General features: G+C 39.7%; 1 protein-coding gene across 1 annotated transcript in view; it reads left to right on the forward strand.

Annotated features, from left to right (window-relative positions):
- The window catches only part of LOC115571271 (protocadherin-15-like), a 214,123-nt gene that overhangs the window by 119,339 nt on the left and 70,341 nt on the right, over window positions 1-24,443 (forward strand). Inside the window, 6 exon segments of the mRNA XM_030400563.1 lie at window positions 11,540-11,659; window positions 11,779-11,964; window positions 13,386-13,622; window positions 14,977-15,093; window positions 17,521-17,661; window positions 20,337-20,449. Coding sequence (XP_030256423.1) covers window positions 11,540-11,659; window positions 11,779-11,964; window positions 13,386-13,622; window positions 14,977-15,093; window positions 17,521-17,661; window positions 20,337-20,449 — 914 coding nt within the window.

The following is a 24,443-nucleotide window of genomic DNA, read 5'->3' on the forward strand; positions in this document are numbered from 1 at the left end:
GGCTAGATGTCATCAGCTCCCACTACTCCTCAGTAAAAAGAACAGGGATCTGCAATGGATGGAAGATAAGTGTGTTTGAGGAAAATGACCCAGACAACACAGTCATAACAGTCAACCTGTTTAAAAATGGAACTGCCATGGTACAAGGACACCTGGCAAAGTTTGAAGATGTCTTCCCTGCTATGAAACTCAGGGCTCAAAAGGAGAAGGAACGTCTTACAAATACCCCACCAACCCATGGAAGCAAAACCTCCATCTCTTTCCCCACGTCTGACAGAGAGCCTGCAGACGCCGACACTGACCCTCCCCTACTGGAGCACCCAGAGGCTCTGAACATCATGAGGGAACAGTTCTCCCAGATGGAGATAGAGCTGGTACAGCTCAGGGAGCAGCTGGACCAACAGCAGCCTAACTCTCCCTCCTTCCAGGATACCCTGACCATCTTCAGGAGAGAACAGGAGGACATACTCAACGCTCGGTTGAGAGAGTTTCATCAGGACAGAGCCAGTCATAACAGACAGCTGGACTACCTCAGTGAGGAGGTGAAGCAACTGAGAAGCGACAGAGACAGCTGTAGGGCAGAGATAGCAGCACTAAGAGAAGAGCTGCTGGAGAGGGACAGAACTCTGCTCAGTCTACAGGAGAGCCTGAGAACACAATGCTGTCTACCCACAGCCACCCCTCAGAGCCAGACCATCCCCACCCAAACCAGCCCTGCACCTGCTCAGCCTCCGCACAGCCCTACCCCTGGGAGCTCACCCCACCTACCTCAACAATCTTCAGCCTCCAGCCACAGCCATGCTCACACCCCAGCACCAGTGGATTCAACTCCCCACTCCACTGAGACTGCACAGGCACACAGAGGCAGAAGGGCTGAAATCATCCTGCTCATGGACTCCAACGGGAAGTTTCTAGATGAACAGACTCTTTTCCCAAGACACAGAGTCGAGAAGATCTGGTGCCCTAACACCCAGAGAGCCCTGGAGCTCTTGACCGTGGCTGAGCTGGGATCCCCCAGAGTGGCAGACTCACTCAGGAGAATTATTGAAAAAGCCTCCACCACCTTCCCAACCAGCAAAATCATCATCTCCACCCTCCTGCCAAGAAGAGACTTCCACCCCCACACCATACACAGGGTGAACGCCAGCGTCTCCAGGGACTGTGCCCTAAAACCCAACGTGTTCCTGGCTCACCACCCAACACTAGGTCCAGACTGCCTGTATGACCACGTACACCTATACAGAGAAGCAGTCCCCATCCTAGCCAAGACCCTGAAGGACATCGCCTTCAGCAGGAACCTCACCACCGCTCAGAGTAGCAATCGGCCAGCACAGACCCCACCCAGACCTTCTAGACCTCCAAGACCTCCCATAGCTCCTAGACACCACCAGCCCAGACTAGCAGCAAGGACAACGAGAACACTCCGGCCCTCGCAAGATCACCACCATCACCAACACACCCTGCAACAAAGTCAACACAGGCCCCCACAACCTAGACCCCCTCCCCCCCCGCCTACTTCCAGCAGTACAGCCAGCTCTACAGGCACCCCAGCCTACTGGACAGAACTATGCTGAGGTTGTGAGAGGAGCGGCACCCCCACCCCCCCACTGGTGACCTCAGGGAGATACAGGACATGCTACACCTGCTCTGCTCTAACCTCATAGCTAAGTAATAGATGAGCAGAGACAGAATCGTGAAATGTTTGAGATAAACTCATATACATACATACATACATACATCATACATCACACACTCTAAACTATCCCCCAACATCTCTTATTTAATCACATTTAATTGTTTATTTCTTGTTTTTGGTAATTTATTATTTGTTTTAGTGTTTATCTTATTTTTAAAACAGAACACATTCAAATATGAAATCCTTTCAAATAACATGTTGGAACATTCAAGGCCTTAGATCATCTGCTTTTGGTTTAAAAAGCCAAAATCCAGATTTTATTAGAGAAGTAAAAGACTCTGATATCACCGTCTTACAAGAGACATGGTACAGAGGAGACAGTTCCACTGGTTGTCCTTACGGTTTCGTCGAGATTATTATTCCATCAATTAAACTCCAAACAGTAACCCAGGGTAGGGACTCAGGAGGCATGATCATTTGGTATAGATCAGAACTAACCCACTCAATTGAAATAATCAAAAAAGTAGAATCCCATATTTGGCTGAAAATTAGCAAAGAAATAATATGTGCAGACCAACATGTCTACCTATGTGCTATTTACATACCCCCCTCAGAATCTCCCTACTACAACGAAGATATTTTTTCCACTCTAGAGGGGGAAATAAACCAATTTAAAACTTTAGGAAATGTGCTAATCTGTGGGGACCTGAATGCTAGAACTGGAGAGAAAGCTGACACTATAAACATCCAGGGAGATCAGCACTCAGGCCTACCTGGAGAAACCTGCTTTCCTCTCCCCGAACTCCTCCCAAGACACAATTTTGATAAAATTACCAACACAAGCGGTACCCAGCTTTTACAGCTCTGCCGCACGCTGGGTCTGTATATAGTCAATGGTAGGTTACGAGGAGACTCTCTGGGCCGTTACACATTTAGTTCAGCTCTTGGCAGTAGTACGGTAGACTATGCAATAACAGATCTGGACCCAATGTCTCTCAGAGCTTTCACAGTCAACCCACTCACACCCCTCTCGGACCACAGCAAGATCACAGTCTACCTGAAGAGGGAACACAATAACTATGAGGCCTCTAAACCCAGTGAACTGTACAACACCACACATTCATACAGATGGAAATCAGACAGCATGGAGAGCTACCAAAAGGCATTTGAAAATTCCAAAATCCAATATTCAATCGATTTATTTCTTTCTGAAATATTTCCCCATAATAATGATGGTGTAAACACTGCTGTGGGCAAAATTAACGCAATTTTTGATAAATTGGCAAAGTTATCAAACTTGAAAACATCTAATCATAAACCAAAACAGACACACAATAACAAATGGTTTGACAGCGACTGCAAAAATATAAGGAAAACTTTAAGAAAGTTATCAAACGAAAAACATAGAGACCCAAATAACCAAAATATACGCCTTCGTTACCACGACACCTTAAAACAATACAAACACACACTGAGAGCTAAGAAAGACCAACACACCAGAACCCAGCTCTCTGAAATAGAAGAATCTTTAGAGTCAAATCAGTTCTGGCAGAAGTGGAACACTCTAAACAAAACACAACAAGATCAATTGGCAATACAAAATGGCAGCATTTGGATGAATTATTTTACTGAATTATACAGCAATTTTGCAAAGAACAGTGACCAAAACAAAACACACGCCAAGTGGAAAACTTTAGAATTAGCAATTAAAGACAACCAGAACCCTCTAGATGCTTCAATAACAGAGCAGGAACTGACGGAAAGCATCCAATCCCTGAAAGCTAAAAAGGCCTGCGGAGTCGACAGCATCCTAAACGAAATGATCAAATATTCTGATCATAAATTAAAATTGGCTATACTCAAACTTTTTAATATAATTCTAGCAGTTGGCACTTTTCCTGACATATGGAATAAAGGTTTAATAACACCACTTTATAAAAATGGAGATAAATATGACCCTAATAATTACCGTGGAATCTGTGTAAATAGTAACCTGGGAAAAACCTTTTGCAACATTATTAATAAAAGACTTATCAGTTTTATCAATGACCAAAATGTTTTGAATAAATGCCAGATTGGATTCTTACCAAATTTTCGGACAACAGATCACATCTATACCCTCCACACCCTGATTGAGCAAGAATTAGACAAGAAGAAAGGAAAGGCCTATGCATGTTTTGTTGACTTCACAAAGGCCTTTGATTCCATCTGGCATGAGGGTCTTTTCTACAGACTGCTCAACAGTGGCATTGGAGGAAAAACATATGATGTAATCAAATCTATGTACACAAACAGTAAATGTGCAGTTAAAATAGGAGACAAACAAACAGCCTTCTTTCCCCAAGGTTGTGGGGTGAGGCAGGGATGCAACCTCAGTCCAATCCTGTTCAATTTATACATCAATGAATTTGCATGTCAATTAGATCAATCCACGTCACCTGGTCTCAATCTGAATGGTACAGAAGTTAAGGGTCTCCTGTACGCAGATGACCTGGTGTTGCTGTCACCAACCAAAGAAGGTCTACAGCAGCACCTCAACCTCCTGCATACATTCTGTCAGTCCTGGGCTCTGACAGTCAACCCAAAGAAAACCAAAATTATGATCTTCCAGAAGCAGTCCAGAAGTCAGGACAACACACACAATTTCTATTTGGACACCACTAAATTACAGCATACAAAAAACTACACATACCTTGGCCTCAACATGAGCTCCACAGGAAGCTTCAACTTGGCTGTGAAAGATCTGAGAGACAAAGCAAGGAGGGCTTTCTATGCAATTAGAAGAAATATCAAACTGGACATTCCAATTAAAATCTGGCTTAAAATTTTCCAATTTGTATTAGAACCAATAATTCTCTATGGCAGTGAAATTTGGGGACCAAAACTAAACCATGAATTTGACAAATGGGACAAAACAATAATAGAATCTTTCCACACAGAGTTCTGTAAGAACATCATGCACGTCCAGAGAAAAACACCAAACAATGCATGTAGAGCAGAACTCGGCCAATTCCCCCTCATATTGAAAATACAAAAAAGAGCAATTAAATTTTACAATCACCTAAAATCTAGTGACCCCCACACATACCACCACAAAGCCTTAACCTGCCAAGAGCTGAAGCCAGAGAAGAGTCCCCTCAGCCAGCTGGTCCTGAGGTTCTGTCCAGACAACCCAACACGGCCCGGACAGCCTCGGGACCTCAACACCAAGCCAATCAGACCAAACCAAATTATCAACCAACAAAAAGAAATCTACATCGCATACTGGAAGGAAACAACTAAAAGACAGAGTAAATTAAAATGTTATCTGACCCTAAAAAGAAACTTTGCGTTAGCAAATTATCTGAGCACAGTAACAGATCCTAAATTAAGAAAAGCCTTGACTATGTACAGACTCAGTGAACACAGCCTGGCTGTAGAGAAGGGTCGGCACAGACAGAGCTGGCTGCCAGAGGAGGAGAGACTCTGCTCCCACTGTGACCGACAAGAGGTCGAGTCAGAACTGCACTTCCTCACCTCGTGCCCCAAATACCAGGCTCTGAGAAATCAACACTTTCCCAAAATAATACAAATACACCCTGAATTTGAACACACAACAAACATGGAGAAACTCCCATATTTACTTGGGGAAATACCCAAATGTGAGAACATTGCAGCCAAATTCATCATCTCATGTCACGACCTGAGGACATCCAGTGGAACCTGAGAAACTACTCAGAATTTACTTCTTTGTATTTGTTTTTAATTGTTTCACTCTTACTTATTCATTTATTTATTTACTTATTTTTCGTATCAACATAAATGCACACACACGCACACACACACACACACACACACACTTACACTCACCAACACACACACACACACACACACACACACGAACACCACCACACACGCACACGCACACACACACACACACACACACACTTACACTCACCCACACACACACTTACACTCACCCACACACACACACACGCACACACAGACACACACACAGACTTCCACAGTCTTTGTGCCTGCCATAGACTGAGAGACAGGAAGTGACAATCATTTTTTTTTTTTTTTTTTTTTTTTTGTTTATTTGCTTGTTTGTTTGTTGTTTTCTTATTTTTGTTATTACAGTCCTGATGTGACTATGACTGAGTCAAATCATAAGTTATACATTATTTTTAATTATACATACAGTATAACTCATTTATTGTAAATATTGTTCTCCTTTATTGTTATTATTATTTTGAATTCTAAATGCTTGCTTTGGCAATATGTACGGTGTTACCTCATGCCAATAAAGCTCTTTGAATTGAATTGAAATTGAGAATAGAGGGGGGATAGAGGCTGAAAGTCACACACACACACAGTTTCCACAGTACCTAACTCCAGGAACTGCAGACATCAATATGTTTGACATCGAGATGATTAATCCAGCCTTCTATCTAAAGGAGTTCATCCAGAGTCTAAAATGCACTGCTATGACAGCTTTACTGTAGCTGCTTGAAGTAAGGTTTAATGGCCGATAATGTTTCTCTGCCATCTCTCAAACATTTGCCTGTTGCGGGATTCTTTATATTTCATGTAGGCGGCAGAAAAATCATGTCAATTCATGACTTGTTCATTCTCGTTCAGTTCAGATCGCTGAACCACAGGGTAAAATGTTCAGCTCAACTCTCAAAAAATGATGTGAAATCCACACTGCGCATATTTGAGTTTGCTATTAGGTGAGTTTTTAAAATGTGCCACCATAAGGAATAATATTGGGAGATAAGATTTAGTCTTACTCTTTTTTTATTTTTTCATTTCTGTGAAGTGGATGAAAATACTGATACCAGCCTGTTATCTGTCCAATTCATTATTTGGCTTCAGCCCAGCTGCTGGTTTGCTAAGCCTAACATTAGTGTTGATATTGGTCTCGTGACTGTATTTGCTTGCTTACAGCTGACACAGTAAAATTCCCACACATAAAAGTCACCTCTGCATTGTCTTTTGATTACCAAATCAATATTATTGGATGACTATTTTTCTCACAGTACACTTATACACACAAATATATATGAAGAGGAATCAGAGGGGCTCATGCAAGTGTCTTGATGACAATAAATCTCACAATTTGTTAACATGGGAATCTTTACCATCTCTGCAGTCCATGCAACCAAGGTTCAAGGTTGAGGCTGAAAACATAAACAGGTACACTCAGTATAATTCTGATGTGCACTTCTTAGATGTGTGTCTTGGTGACTGTGAACCGCAGCAATAAGATGGTGATGATAACATGGTCGGTATATCACATTAGAAGTTCCACTTCAGGTAAACACTATCCATCAACAAAGACTATCCACCTCTCCTCTTCCTGTGCTCTGTTGGCTCGGAAGACAAATCTGACTGTTGAGTGCAACATCTTTATCCATGTTGTGGTGGCGACAGGTCTCTGTGAAGATGTCGGCACATCAGTCTCTGATTTCCCATAGCCTTAAATCATCTGGATTAGCATGACTCTTATGCCAACTCTTCTCTCCTTCCTGCAGCAGTGTTGGATGTCCAAAAAGATGCTGTGGGCCAAGCTTAAGTTTTACCCGTTTCCAATATTAATGCTAAACTAAGCTAACCGGTTGCTGGTTATGGCTTCATAAATAGCATACAGACATGAGACTGGTATCTATGCCTTCTCATCCAACTCTCCATCAAAAAGTGAATACATTTTGTCCAACTTTTGCCTGAAGAGAGAAGATTTACATTGAGTGTCAAACACTGCTTTGCATGAATGTTATTGTAGAAATACAAACATGAACACACACATTAAATCTACATCTACAAAACGTTTACAGCTGCATGTTCACAGAATTACAAAATACATATTTTCTCTCCCAGCCCTCTTCCTTTCTTTCTCACTTTCTGTTCTCTCTCTTATTGTCCAAGGTGTATTCTGTGTCTCCATTCTCGAGATGAGCCAAGACCACGCCAAAAGCTAGATACTTCATTTAAATTTACAATAGATTTACACCTCGATATTGTTAAATCACTGAATTCAAATGACGTTGAAAGGGCTTTATTCTCCTCTCGCACAGTTTACATAACTCTGGCCAGAAACAAACGCACCTTATATCCTCTCGGGTCAAATTGACCCGGTCTGTTTTGACTGCTAATAATGCATGAGGTATAAAATGATGACCAAATTTTTTTGTTTTCCCTTTTTGGTGAACATATGTCTTACATATCTAACATATATGTTACACTTATTTTTGTAATTTATGGTATGATTGACCTCATTTACATAAAGTTACACCTAATTTTTGAGTAAAAATAAGCAGAAATTCTGAATTATTTTCACTATGGTTATGATCACAGGCACAAAAGTCGATGGAATATCACAGACTGGTATATGTCAAAGTTTAGTCAGGAATTTTTTTTTAAAACCATTTCATTTTTTTGAATGGGAGCAAATAGTCACACCTGTTGTCCTCCCGGGTCAAATTGACCCGGTCTTTGTTTGACTGTTTTATAAAGCATGAACTATAAAATGATAACACAATTCTGTTACACCTTTTAGTCAACTTGTTTCCAACACTTTACCACAAATTTTACATTCATTTTTGCAATATATGGTATAATATGCCTAATTTCCATGAAATTATACCTATTTTTGAGTTTTGTTTATTTTCATTGTGCTGGAAAGCGTAATAGTGTGACCCATTGCACCACTAAATGTGGCCAGGTCAAATTGACCCGGGAAGACCACAGGTGCTATAAATTTTGATAAAACACACATAAATAAAAGAAAAAAGTCATAAAAACAAAACAAAGAGCATAGTAGGGAATCATCCATGTAATTTTCAGGCAATTATATGGAAGAAAACCAAAGTTATGATGAATTAACTTTTGAAGTCGAGTCAAAAAGACCCGAAGACAACACGAGGGTTAAATCCTAATAGTCACTGAGCGAGATGAGCTGAAACTTTAATGATCCAAAATTGGGGAAAATGGGTCACTGCGACGGCAAGAAGTGACACAGTTCAGCAAATAGAGTGGAATATGGATATGAATTGAGCAATGTGGGTTATATAAACATATTAAACTGACAGTTGAAAACTGCTGCTAAAAATACAATGTTTATTATTCAAATTATATAAAGAAGAACTTCCAGCCTTTACACAATATGTGATCTATATTCTATAAGACATAACACAAATATTTTTTTACATCCTATGATTGTTTATGTCAAACTACTATTCCTAAGCTCAAGAATGAATGTTTACACACCACATTAGTTTCAGGTTACATGTATTTGATTTGACCACTGTTCAGTGAGCCCATATATATAAATTTTTTTAATATACATTTACACTAACATTGTGTTTGGAATTCTTCACTCCACTTTCTCCACCCACTGTTGCTTCTCAGCGGATGTTACGCTTGCATTCTTCTTTTTGATTGGGTTGTCAAGGGAGTGCATCCAGATATAATTTCTTCATTTTCCTTCTTACTGCTTTAGCTGAATTTGGCTGAAAGATTTCATGCATATGATAAGTAAATTTACTTCAAGTAAAATGTCCTCTGTGCCATACATAACTTGTCCTAAGCTGAGGAGCTCCAACTTGAACAGGCAAACTCGAGCTGAAGTTGAACTAAACAACTTGCGATGTAAACTTCTAGAAAGAGATTCTTCTCCATGGGGTATGATCATTTGATTGGATCCCAATGTACTGTAACTATTCATCTAGCAGCATCATTTGGTCAGAGCAGTCAACTGGCAGTTGATATATGTGAAATCAGGAAATTTGTCTTTCTGTTATTTTCAGCCACAACTGTAACATCTCTGACTAACTGCTAGACCGTGAGTCTGTCTGGGTTGGAACCAATTTTGACTTTAAGCCTTGAAACATTAGTATGCTGCCTCGGAACTTTTTGAGTAGTTCTTGATTTGTAAAGGGTTAGGTGGAATTCGGCTTCGTACACCTTCGCTCACCTTTTTGAAACACTTGTTCGAACAACTTGCTGTTTCAAGCCTTTTAACCATGAAGGCATTCCACAATATTTCAGTCCTGTAAAACCGCCAACAAATAAGACGTATTGTCCACAGACTAGTTTTGTTTTGCTCCGAAGTTCCCATGTTTTTTGTCCCTCCTAGAAGTAACCTCACCTATGATGTTACCCCCACATGGAGCAAACATACGCAGAAAGAATATATTTATTCCAACCAGAGAAAAAAGATCAGTTCAGTCTCTTCCAGTATAGGTGTTTACATGTGGCATTTTTACCCATGTATGCATGTATTCTGATTATTAGTGGAGTATTAGACTCCGTGTAAACGCAGCTACTGTGAGCATGTTGGTATACGACAATAGGCATTTAGCTCCAAACACTTAAGCCATGGTTAAGTGTTGTCCGGCTGGTTTGTCTCTTGTTTCACAGTGTTAATATGCTTTCATGACTGTGTTCACTTAATCTCAAATTGATCTCATTATAGTCATAGTAATATCTTTGATCTTTTTCAGACAAAATTAACACTCACACATAATGTATGCAAATAGTATGCTAAAGGTTATCTTTAGTCATAAGGCAGTCTCTGCTGTTAACTATAATCAACTTCAACTGCTCCAGACTAATTTTGTTATGCCAAAGCCCTGACAGCTCATGCTCTGACTGATAACATTAAACATACACACAGTTTTATTACTTTTAGCCACAAAACATGTGTAAGGCAATTATTTTGAAACCTTTCTACTAACCCTGACACTATATATATTCTTTTGAGGCCTTTTAGGTCCAAAAAGCAACGTAAGCAAACGTTAGCCCCCCACACACGCAAGCTGTGTTAATATTTCCTCTGTTCTGCTCTCCTCTGCTCCGGTCTCATCTATTTTAATGCCCTGAGAGTGCTGATTGGACAGGATGAACAGTCAGAGAAGGTGAAGGGAACAACGGATAGCAATTTGTCACCTTCTCAACACCTCATTTCATCAGTTGAAAGAGATGATGTGGAGACTTGCTTAGTGTGACTGTAATCCGTGAATAAGAAGCGATAGTCAAATGAAAGTGCAACAAAGGAAAAAAAGACACCTTGTTGTACTTTTTTCACAAGTGAAAATTGAAACTACTGTTTCATTAACTCTGGAAAAGTTGGACAAGTGCTACTTTTGGAAAGGGAAGTTAATTTCTCCCGACAAGTAACACTAAGGGGGAAAAAAAAGAGAAAAAGAGTCGAGAGCAGCAGAAATGTTTGACAGAAAGAGAGAAGGTCACTAAGGTCCATCATTGTGAGCTTGTCAACACTTCTACCTGTAAAGTTTGAGTTTTAGACCAGTGTGAAACCTGCAGACAGGAGCAATAACATGATAGAAATGGGAACTAAAAGTAGCAGGGAAGGAAAGGCAAAGAATGTATTTACTTGGATGCAACCATACTGAAGTGTGAACAAGAAGACGGTGTATAAAATGGTGTGATGAAAGTACTGTACAAAGCCAGAACATCAGCGCTAATGAAAATGACTTGCTGATGCATACCCATTTGACAAAAGCCCCATGTGTGTAACTGTAGGGCGATGATAATTCTCTTCCAAGTAATTTTCCAGTCTTTCTCCCGCTCATAGAGAAACGCACATTCACTCACACTCTTAAACTTCATACAAATACTGCTAATATTTTTAATGAATTCCAGAAGATAAGCTTTTCTTTATTAACAAGTTAACAAGATTAGGAGAGGTTCAGTGTTTTAACACGTGTATATGTTCACAGACATACACACACTTCATTCACACACAGGTTTAGCTTAATTTGAGGGGAATTGTACTTTTAAGTAGAAGAATAATTCACCTAAAAGTCAGCGTGATGACCTTGCATTTCAAAGCGCATGATTTGAACCTCAAGTCCTCCTTTTTCTCATTGTGTGTCCTTTCTGTGTGTCAATGTTTAGGCTACAGACCCAGATCTGGCTGTGAGCGGTCAGGTCCATTATCGGCTTGTCAACCACCAGACGCTGTTCTCCATCAATGCCACAGGTGCAATCAGAACTGTGGTGCCATTGGACAGAGAGGTCAGAGAAAGTCATCCAGTAGATATTCTTAGATTTCACATGAATGTCATAGCTGTATAATGCAATGCAAAAAACAAGATGGTTGTAATCAGTGTGACTGTGATTCTGTCATTTTAAAGGTGAAAGGACACTACTCTCTCATCGTTGAAGCCTGGGACGGTGCAGTGGACCCACGGCGATCCAGACTAACGCTGTCTGTCACCGTTCTGGATGTAGACGACAACAGCCCGATATTCACGCAACAGACTTACAATGTCAGCCTACCAGAGAACAGCCCCAAAGATACAGTCATTCTACAGTTAAAGGTAAATCTACTATAAACTGTGTTACTGTGTGATGTTTTTCTGCTTTACTTGAATTATGACTATTTTAATGTAGATAAAAGCAGTTGTTATATACATTTAAAATAGTGCGGGCCCCAAAAGAGGAACAGTTAAATGATTCAAACTTCCATTCATTCAGTGTCTCCACAATGTTGCATGACAGGGGAGAACATTTGAAACTGCACATATTTAAGAACCAGGCTTTAAATTTCTTTCACCAATGACTGGTCCTTTTTTTTAAAAAAAATTCGTATTGAACTCTTGCTCAGAGTTACCTTTGTCCCTTTCTGCCCTTACAGTATTTTGGTTAATACACTGTACAGAAAAATTACATTCTCTGAAAACCCTAGATACAAAGCACATCCATTTGTAAAGAGGAGTTTCTTAACTAGTCCTTTCTCATCTGACAGTCAGGTGATGCAGGCATTTTAAACTTAGAGGTACCATATGCTTATTTAACAAGCATTAAAACCTTGGTCAGGCTGTACAGAGACACAGCTAAACACATAAAATGTATCATCATTAGTCAATTATTTCATTTGTCCGTTGCTACTTTAAACATCTTTGTAATAACCTGGACAAAATGTACTCATTATTTTTAGATGATGCACAACAGGTACAATGTTAAAGCCAAAGAAAGTGCAGTTAAGTAAAGCAACAAAGATCAATAAACAAAATTGGCATCCACTGTATTATTATTATTTTGTACACTTAAAAGCTGGTATGGTGATGTTACCTCCTTATCAAAGGATTACACTTACTATCGAATCATAGTGTCCAACAAATCAAATGCAAATCCACATTGAGACAGTTGTTTGACATGTGTTTGATATACTTCGGCACAAAAAACTGAGAACTTGAGATCAATGTTCTGAGTTTGAACTAGTTTAAATCAAGTAGACTGTAGGTTGAAACTGAGCCCCAGAGATTTCAGCTCTGTGAAAAGCACTGCAAGGCTTCAGTCCAGTCAATGAGACTCATCATTATAGTTGTACTCAGAGTGATTTATCTGTGTCTTCTTTGAAATTATTCCAGCCAGTACTAGAGATCTCAAGACATCGGAATTTTAATTTGCCAACACTTGAGGATACGCTGAGATGCGGATGAATGTCAAAAAGGGAGAAAAAAAAAAAACAGCCTGTCCTTTCAGCCTCACATTCAAATAGTGACAAAAAAGAAAAAAATACGGACCACCAGCTGGACCTTAAATTTCACCACCACAGGCAGTTCAGACGTACCAGCTCAACACAGACCTAATGAAAATACTACAGTCTGCTCTGTCCGTAGCTCCGGCATATTGAGATTCTTGTCCTTCTGGCGAATATGAAAAATTCAACTCCCCATAAAATTCACAAGGCAGTGACATTACTTTCTTTCCCTTCTGACTCCCTGATTCTCTGCAGGCGATAGATGCTGACCTTGACTCCAACCTCACATATCGAATCAGAACTGAAGGCTCGGACCAGAAGATTGCCCAGCTTTTCCACATGGACCCAGTGACCGGAGAGCTGTCGGTTCTGAAAGTTCTCGACTATGAGGCTCTGACTGACTCCAATCCGACATACACATTCAACGTAGAGGCCATGGATACAGAGGGAACAATGCCTCCTGGACTCGCCTCTGTTAATGTCAGAATAATGGTGGGTGTCTGTGTACGAGTCGGTTTGTTTAAGTATAAGGACAAACAGTCTGAGGACACAAGGATGACTGAGGTCTTTTATTTCACAACAGGCAATGTGAAATTTTTGATTTTAGTTGAAAATGATTATTGTAGTCTAACAAATTGATCTTTTGTATGTCCTTTGCCTCCAAGGTTAAACACTTAGAGAAAAACACACATTAATCATTGGAGAAACTAAAAAGTTTCTTTTTAACACAGCATATGCTAACAAACAAGCTATTTCCTAGCTTGCTAGCGTTGGCTGATGAGCATAAGTGGTGGTGCAGGCAGCATTGTTTTTGCTTCCAATTGGTTTTCAGTGCAGAGCAATCAACCAAATTATTTTTTTTTGTCAGTGTCAGATATTAGTTAGCCTGGGAAACTAAGCGAATCTGCAAGCTCATGCTTGATTTGCTCTGGCGGGTCTGTCTGGCGCCCCTCCTGTTCAGTCAGATTTCCCTCCGTCATGGATTGTGTTGGGCCATTCAGAACCATTTATCTTCTAAAGGGCAGGTTTGATACATGGGTTTTAATACAGTCTTTTAAATGTATTTATTGTTATTTCCTAATTTTATTGTACCAGGAAGTTCCATTAAGATCAAGATCTCTTTTACGAGACGGATCTGGCCGAGGTCTCGTCTTTGGCCTGATGTGAAGTTTTTTTGAATGGCAGGGTTCTGTTGTATGAAAGAGGCTAGTGCTAAGTAAGCAGTCATGTATTTTCCATTAGCACTACACCAGAATCTCAACAATCTTAAGGTAAAATAAGTAATCTAGTTGCTTTTAAGATTTTATCCAACTTTCTTAAGGCGATGGCACTACTTCACTAAAAGTGTTTTGGTTTAACGAGTGAACAAGTTAACTGGTGACTTTCAGCTAAATGCATCAGTGGTTGCAATGGATGAAAGCTAGCTTGCTAGTAGTTGTGGTGTTTAGTTGATGACATAATTAAACTCTGAATTCACCATGCAGCCAAGTGATAAAAAATTACAAATAAATAATTCTATAAGGAATATTTTAAAAAAGGACCCACAGGTTTTCAGTCCTGTGATCATCCAATTTATTCCAGTCACTACCTATTTATCTACTCAGTTAAAACTGACACAAACAAAACAACACTTTACAAGAACTCAAGAAAGAGAAAATGATTATGAAGTAAAATGAAGGAACCAGAGTGAAAGCAAAAAGCATCTTGCCTACAAGGTCAGTTTGCACGTCATTGGTACCAAACAATAACACACTCTTACTGGAAGACATGAACAGTTCGTTGTACTGTATCTTTACAAAGCCGATGCCTTAGGACTGTGTCCGTCTGTGTGTGTTTATCTCTCCAGGACATGAATGACTTTTCTCCGGTATTCAGCCAGTCAGTGTACCAAGGCATGGTTGCCCCTAATGCTGTCAAGGGAACCATCGTAACCACAGTGATGGCCAAAGACTCTGACCCTGCGGTGAGCATTTCCATCTGCTGCTATTCAATCAAACTGTGTTTTGCAGCCTTTTCCCAAAGTTGCGTATGGGAATGATGCAAGATAATGATACTTGTCTCGTGTGTGTGTGTGTGTGTGTGTGCGTGTTTGTGTGTTTTTTAAATATGTTTGCACTTCTTTTTTATACCCCTGTGTAGCACTTAGTGAGCACCTCGATTTGGCTTTTAACTCTCAACATGTTTGTAGTATAGGCTGCTTTATTCTGTTTGCTGTAAAATGAAGGTTATCTCACTTAAGCATTCCATTGTGAGCCATTAGATAGGCTGGTGCAGTTAACCGCAGGTTTTAAAGGCTGTAAAAATCTCTTACTGGGCTCTAAGTGCAGTGTGAATATAGCTTATGTGGATTTGCTGAGTCACACAGCCTTTTTGTTTAGATGCAGATCTGGCTGTGTGAAACATAGCTCTCCTCTTTATCACCCAACTGGTAAATGTGCAATTTTACTGTATGCTAAATCACCAAATAAATATTTATGAAAAAGACAGCAAAACGGAATCTTTACTTTGCATTACTTTTCTGAAGAAGCCATGGTCTTATTTTTCACTTCGCCATCTCCGAGTGAAATCTTCCACACCGACGATGTTGCCCCATGAGCCTCTTTTAAAAGCCCCACACTCCTTTTACTAATGTGCTTGCTGTCTTACTACATCAGCAGTATTGATGCAGATTTGAGGTTTAAGCATCTCGCTAGACTCTCCTGGGTCAAAAAGTAACATAATACTGTCCAGGCTGTCTGTTTTAAAGGCTCCCAGTGCTCCAACAAGGCACTAAATAGCACCTTAACAGCCCTTGACATAGGCCTCTCTCTATATATATGTATATCTATAATATTTGAGTGTCAGTGTCATTTATAATCGTCAGACTGCAAATTTCCCTTTCAAGTACAAGTCTTTATAAGAATTTGTCACAGTTGAAGTTTTGCTGACTCACGGTGAGCTGTTTATTGAAAGCTTACAGAGGAGTAGACAGCTCTGAAGTGCTACAGTGCTCTGACAAAATCTGTCTCATTCCAGAAGAAATGACAGTTTACCATGTATATTATCTTCTATATTATAATCTATATTTTTCTTGCACTTCAATTGTGTTGAATGCTACTTTCGACTGATTTTATTTTCAAACCTGTAATATTATACTGACACTAAGTCTGCTATTGCTGTTGCCGTAGAAGCTTCTGAAAGAAATATAGCCATGGATACCTTTCGATTTACTGGCAATGTGGCTTTGTTACAATCGCATCTCAAACATGAGACCCTGGTCTTATAAACTCGTGGTCTCAGTGTAAGACACGTAAGAATAACGCAGATTATATTCTTGATGAAGACAAGGTGTTCAGGTTTGTAAAAAGCTTAGGACTAAAACATAGACGCAGAGGCAGGCGGGTTACAAAAGAAAAGGTTTAAATAACAAAGCTGAAATCCTAAAATCAAAATGCAGGCAAAAAAAGACAGGCGACACCAAGCTGGCAACAAAAAGGCAAGCAAAAGAGAATTCATGACTAAACTAAGAATTCATGACTAAGAGCAAATCAGAAAGCCACAGGGAACGACTGTGGGAACACAGAGGTAACGTGTAGAGCAAACACAGACACTGGGAACGTAGACGAACCAACACCTATAAGCCTCTGTCTTCATTTTAACAGTGTTTCGTTTTTATAGTTTTTCAGGAGTTTCCAGAGGTGGTGCCTCAAGTCGGATGCCACTCATTAGCACAAAGTAGCCAGAATTTTACTTTTTGCAAATAAGGAGCGGGCATTGTTACACCCCGTCTCTTGAAACACAACCCATTGCTACCAAAATACATTGCACATGTACATGTTATCAGCAAAAAAAGGTAGGGATAAAAACAAAGACAGGAAGTGTAAAACAAAACATCATACATGAGGGGACAACCGGCAAAATAAAAGAAAAAAGTAACTGAGGTAAAAACCCAAACTATGACACAAAATAAAGACTTCATCTTGATCCAGAGTTGTTAACACAAGAAATTATTAAAATAATGTAATTGTATGTATTTCCTGACATTTTGAGTCAAATTACTCGTACAAAGTGATGGTTGCTCATTTGCAACACTTAAGGGGTTAATTCATGATCATCTGAGTCACAAAAGTTGGACCGTATCTATCCGCAAATGATGTGTGTGTGTGTGTGTGTGTGTGTATATTTGGACAGGGACTCACTTTTTAACCAAGCAATTTGCTTTGGATGTTAAATACTGTGACATTCATTCCACACTCATTACAACAGTATGCTTCTAATTTGATGCCACTTTGCAGAGAGTCAAAGAGTGGCAGCATTCCAAGCTACCAAGAGATATTTGTATATCTAATTATATCCTTATGCCACATTCATCTCAGTCTGTCATCTGAAATATGTTTTTTTCTCTTCATAGGGTACCCCAGCAGGACGACTGCACTATAGAGTGGACCACGAGGCTCATCCATATTCTGCTAGTATATTTGGTGTGGACGAAAAGACCGGAAATGTGGCAACCAGAGTGAACCTCAACGAGGAGCCAAACCTGAAGTTCAGTGTAAGTATCCACACACAGTTTACCAGTAATCAATAATGTATATAATGTTAGTGGCTAAAAGTTGTTAGCTAACTAATGACAAGAGCTAAAAAGCTCTGTTCAATTGAAAATGAAAAGGGGTCATATGAGGAATCTAAGGGGCTGTGGAAAGATTTCCTGGAGAGTAAATAAGAAAAAAATTGAATGGTCCTTTACATATGATGCTTAGGCATTTTTTTGTTTAAAATTGTTTTTTTTAGCTATGGTAGTGGTGTTATGGGGACAGGGATCGAAATGAAATGGACACAGATAACAGAGAATGAAAATAATTCTGATTGAGAGGTTGGTAACCCCTGCTGTATGCAGCACTCTGTGAAAGGTTCCTGTAGTTCATTTACATATGCATGACAATAACCACTGCTGGATGGTTGTTGTGCTTTTGAAAACAAAATTGCACCAAGAACAGGAATGGCATCCTGCCAAGGAGAGTACGTCTTCGCCTGTGTCCATTTTTTGGTTGGTTTGTTGGTCAGCAAGATTACATAAAACCTACTGAACACATTTCCATGAATGCAGGATAAATGATAAGTGATTTTTAAACATGCAAAGACAGGGTGTTTTTCAACGTTTCTGTTAATTTCTTAGGGAATAATGGTTTTAGGTAACTAGTATCCAAAAATGAGTGCAATTTGATGCAGATCTAAATTAAAGTCCATATCTAGCGGCTTTGAATATGTTTTATTTTGATATTGGTTTGGGTATGATTTAATTAAAGGAAGCTGCTGGGCCTTGGGGGAGATATGCGCTCTACTCGATGCTATTGTATTTTTTATTTAATGGTGCTATTGATAACAATCAGTCCCCGATTGAGACTCTCTTGGTATCTTTGTATTATTATATTTATTATATTCTGTTGTATTTTACTTGCACTGCATTATATTTTTATTTTTACTTAAATTAAGCACAGAAGTACAGTACATGTCACAAAAACATTTCACTGCGCATCCTGTATGAGTATGTGACAAATAAAACCTTTGAATCTCCCCTGCCATTGCATTCTTGTTAAAACACCACTGTTGTTCGAATCTGCCCCCTTTAAGTGGTCACCAGTTAGCTTGCTACCAGTAGCTAACATTAGGACATTACAGTATGCTTTGTGCAGACTGTAGAACTCAGTTTTTCCTCAAACTGGCAACTTCCAAGACTGTTGATTGCTGACGAAACAAGGATACCATTTGATACCAACGCTGTTATGCGGCTACTCCATCAGATAGTAATTTATTCACTATTGAATAGTCATGTAACAGTAAGTCTACTGTATTTACAATGTAAATACAGTAGGCAGCTCAATGTATATACAGTAGGCAGCATCTCTTATTGTTATCCCCAATCAATCAGATTGATCCATTCAAACTGTAAACATTGTCACTGGGGCTACAGTCCAACAGAGACATCATTACTGGAGGTTTTATCTGATGCATCCCTGCTTTGCTGGAGCTTGTGGATGTCGGTATTCTGTGGGCGGCGGATTGGGACGACATCACATGATGGGAGTCATTAAGAATTTATTTGATCATTGCTCTCAGATTGTACTTGTAGCATTTGTGTACAGAAAGGTGTCTTTGTAACCCAGAGCACTCAGATAAATCCCTATCCGCTGCACAAAGTACACCACAGCCACTTATTAGTTTCAAAAATGCTTTTTCCCCGCTTCCACCCTCAATGGGGCTTTGGGCCATGATAATTTCATCTTTTCATTGGGCTTTAATTAACACAACAAGGATTCAGCGTCCTCTGAAGATGTCACTCAGGGGACTAATTCTACCTCATTTGCTCCCAATAACTCAAACAAATGGAATCAGTCCAACGCTATGTACCATTTTTTTTGGATTATGACTGAGATAAATTCTGTCTGGTATCATTTCTACAAGGACATATTCACAGTCAGACAATGTCAGTGACATGTAGCAAATGTCTCCTTAATTTCCTTGCATGACATTATAAAGGAACCAAAGAAAAAAAAATGTTTTAGAGCAACTCGGCATGCATGAGCAAGTGTGCAGTGCTAGGAACAGGTTTTTACCTAAAAGCAAACAATTTAAACCCTCATTTGGGAAAAAAAGGTTTTTCTTTTGTGCAAAGCAATTAACGACCCAAAAACACTCTGAAGATACCTTTACATTTAGAGGGTTTCTGGTTAAAGCCTGAGTTATTGTATGATTTTAAATAAGGTTGTGCAGTATCATTAACAATTTTCTGGCTAAATTAGTGGAAGAAAACACAATATTTCAGCATCTTGATATTTAAGTTTATCCCTCATTAAGATTCCTTTGGGTCCGGTTAACCGCGGTTACCCCCAATTAAATAAAGAAGAAAGGCTAAACAGAAAAATAATAAGCACACCAGTGGGATGCACACTCTTCCTGTTCTCTAATCCCAATGCAAATAATGTGCTTTTAGAATACAGACAACAAAGCAGCAGACATTTATTTTGCTTTTTTATCAGCCTGTCATGCATTAGCTGTATCAGTTCATGCAGCTGTCTCCACTGTCAACAGACTGTTTTAAAGGTGTGAACTGATATCTTTGCAATGTTAGCAGGCGTAAGCACTAGAGAGCCGCGTGGCTAGCGATCATGCGGAAATATGCCGAATGTTGTGGCTCTGTCCTAACCTACGTGTGTGTTTGACTGACAGCTGGTGGTGGTGGCCTATGATGATGGTGAGCCTGTCAAGGAGAACGCAACTCTGGTCGAGATCACAGTCCTTCAACCTTCTGTCATTCCTGTGTTCACTCAGGAAGAATACAGGTACTCTCACACACACTCACCCACACACACACACACACACACACAGAGCATGGTACTATAATCCCCAAAATTTCAGTGGAGGTCGATGTGGCAGCACCTGCTGTTACTGGCGATAACATGAAGAGCGTTATAGTCATACAGCTACCAGAGATCTGTTCCAAATGGCACATTCATGGATCACTGGCGTCAAGACACGCAGTTTGTGCAGCTATTCAACCAAAAATGCGACTGAAAACAATGAGCAACTTGTGTATCTAAAGATGTGTTGTCTTCTTTATATGTTACTATAGCCATACTTATGCTGTCGCAAATATATGTGGGGCATGTTCAGGCTCTTGTCCAGCATGTGTTTGGAACTGTAAAGCAAGTGCATGGAATACAGCGCAGGAGTGGTGGACTTTAAACTAATAAAATAAGTAATACAAAAAAGGTGCAGGATTGCTGCCAAACTTTATAGTGAGAGAGATGCTCATTGTTAACGTAACTGATGTTAAATTGCCAAATTCAGATGTGAGAGTGGGTCTATCCTCGTTTTTCTACCGGTTTTTCATTATGGCAACACAAAGACCTGCTTCCTGTTTGAGCATCAAAGAAGTTTAAGTTTCCTCTTAAAAAGTAAAAAACTAGAGGTGTTGGTGGTCTTGTTGTTGTTGTTGTCGTTGCTGTTGATGAGACCCGGCAAATGCAGAGGTCTTGAAATGGCTTTTTTGGCCAGAAGAAGGGAGAAAATGTCTGGTTACCTGAACATCTGTCTGTAAGAGCTGTAAATTACCAATAAAGCACCAATAAACCCGGCGGCTGATATCACACGCTCCATCAGACTGAGCCACACACAAACACTTGCACAGAGTTTATACTCGCTGTCTAAATGTGAGAATGAAGCTATTTGGTTGTCGCTAGAGTGAAATTCCTATGGAGGAGAGAGACATCTATCTCTATTTAACACACCACGCCTAAAACTTTGGATGGTAGCTGCTCCTGCCGACCAAGACAGATGATTTGTTTTTCATCTTGCAAATTAATAAACTGCATCAATATAGGGTCTAACATGCAACGAACAAAATCTGTTATGACTACCTTTTCTCTGATGAATTAAAGCAACGAGCACTTAATATTGTTTAACCGCATATCACCATAAACCGTTAAAAATGTGGGAACACATCCTTATAACTCACTCCACAGGGAAGCAAATGGTTTTTTTAGGTGACTATTTTCTCCGATCGGATGCTTCATACACACACACGGACACTGTTATGCTTTTTATCTAATTTTGTCATTTGTCTGAAGGACCTGTCTGAAACTTTGAGAGAAGTATATAAACAGCCTGTAGAGGCCATTACAGTGGAAATAAAGTGAGGACCGGCGTAGAGCTGCATCCAAATGTTCAGATTTTGTGGGTGCATTGGTGGGAGGTCTGTGAGTGCTGAGGGCTGTCCAAACCCACAATTCAGTCAGTCCACAAGGACCCTCAAGCGGACTTTCTGCAGACTTCCAGAGAGTCACTTAACGTGCGGACTTCACAGACTTAACAGATTTAAAAATATGTCAAAAACAACGACGAGACAGTTGTTATATATTTGTTGAGTTGTGTACTTGCACTATCCTAAGTGATTCCAATGAGGCGTTTCGCATGCGGTCGCCCATCACTTCTTATGGGATAGAGAAAGACTAAACTTAAATACATGAATACAAGTTTAAAACATGACCATTTGAATCTGAGTCACATCAGCGAGGGTTGCTGTGTAATGGTGTGTTCACCACAAGCAAACATGAATGAACAACAGCACACACCAATTCCTCCCTCACCTGTCTCTGGGTCTCTCTTCTTTTTCTCCTCACTTCTCTGTAAAATCACACTTGTTAAGCTAAAATGTATTTCCCCTCCGGTGCGCAGTCAAGATTACATAACGCAGAACACAACATAACATTAACACTTGAGAATGGAGGTCACCTCCGCAGATTGCTGCTGCAGTCAGGTTTATAAACAGGAGTGAAGGTAAATGGGCGTTTTCAATTCCAAAAGTCAAAAAGTATCTGGATCAGAGACCAGAAATTCAATGTGGCTCCAGGTGTTTATTCCTCCAGAGGGATTGGCTCCGCACCCAACTTTATAGTCGGTCCTACTTTGTTTAATTACCCAGGAAATCAGTGCAATACAAACATGATGTTGTAGTTTTTCCCATTGCCGGCTGTCTGTGACACACAATCAGATGTCGGTGGGCTGGACAATTCCTGTAAGTTCAGTTCAGTATCAGTTCCTTTTTACGCTTTAATATATTTCAGTTTTTGTAAAAATGCCCCACCATGCCTCTGGCAGTGAAAAAGCATATAGAGAGCTGTTTACAAAATAAGAATACATTAATGTGCTTCCCCTCGTTCTCTAGCTATACAAAATGTCTATGTAAAACAGCAATAAATGTGATGGATTGATATCATATTTTTGTGAAGACGGCACGTAAACTTCACACACTCTTTTATTCACTCTGTGCCTGAAATACCAATAAACCCGGCGCTCACACACTATGAACTCAGTAAATCTTTTACCTCATGTGCAGACAGTGCCACACTCTCACTCTCCAGTCATCATTGTAACTCTTCCAGTTGGGGCCTGTTTCATAAGATCACAGGGTCACCACAGGTTTTCTCCTCTGTGATTGGCTGGATAGACACAGGGTGTGAGTGAGGTCACATGTGAAATGGTCCTGTAATCGAAAGCTATTATCTCTCCTTTTCTTTGTCTGTCATTCTGTCTTATTTATTCTTTTCTTAAACTTACAAACCTTTTTATTTACTTTTGTTTTTATTCTTTTTTGTCCCATTACTGTCAGACACTGTCTTTTATTTGGCTTTACTTTTTCCACATTGCAGTAGATTCTATGATTTTATTTTTTATCAGCCACTCAATGTTTCTATTTGTCCCCAGGAAGGGAATCGGTCTCCCTCCATTTACTTGTTACGTCTGTCAGGCACCTTGTTGACGACATCAGACTTGGGTGAAAATTGCAGAAGAGAATTCTTTATAAGCATCATATGTCTACAGATGTTTCAAAATAAGTGTTTTGAGCAGAAAGAGAGTAAAACCTTCAGGAATCAAAAGTGAGCTTTTTGTTATATTGCAGGATAGCACTAGTTTTCCGGCATTCCTTTATTCTCTCTTGCAGATAGTGTCGCTTTTTAAGTGTCTTTCTGTTTCTCTCGTCTCGTCTGCTTTCATCACACGACAAAGCATTCTGCAGTTTTATATGCAGAGTTAATGTTGAGGCATTTACTGTGGTGCAACTCACTTTCACACATGCCATCTGTCATGCATCATACAAGAATCACCCAGCTGCTTCAGTGACAACTCAGTATTAGATAGTAAATTCAACCAAACTGGCACGTTTGATGCTGATTTTATAGAACAGATTTGTCTGCATGTACATTCCAGTTGCCTTCAGCATCCCTTATTCAAACACCTGCACCTCTTAGCTTGGATGTAATGAGCTTGTTTGGGAGTAATATGCAACGTCTGTGTCAATGCAGACATTTTCCTACTATTACAGACAAAATTTCAACATGTCAAGCTTTGTCTTTAACACAGAACACAGTAAAGCTACTCTCTATTTTTAGGAAAGCGGTTGGAGGCAAGAGAATGAGAGATGTCAGCCAGCCATATAATACTGCATTTATGAATATGTAATATGGCTTCCATCTAAAGGTGTCAATGTGATTGAGCATGGAAATCTGTGTATTTGTATTTCACTTGTTAATCAATACACAGCTCGCATAAACACCCGCATGCACATGCATTATAAATTTTAAAATGTACCCATCTGTGGGTATTTGTCTTAAATTTTTTAATTTTTTGTCTGTATTTTACTGTGCGTGTGTGAATGAGAGCCTTTTTGTTTTTTGTTCTTGTAATTCCATGTTGTATTCAAACAGAGTACAGACTACAGGATTAAAATTAATTATCCCAGCTTTATTGAATAATTCTAACCATTGTACAAGTGCG

Source organism: Sparus aurata, chromosome 20, assembly GCF_900880675.1.
Source record: "Sparus aurata chromosome 20, fSpaAur1.1, whole genome shotgun sequence".
Classification (NCBI taxonomy): domain Eukaryota; kingdom Metazoa; phylum Chordata; class Actinopteri; order Spariformes; family Sparidae; genus Sparus; species Sparus aurata.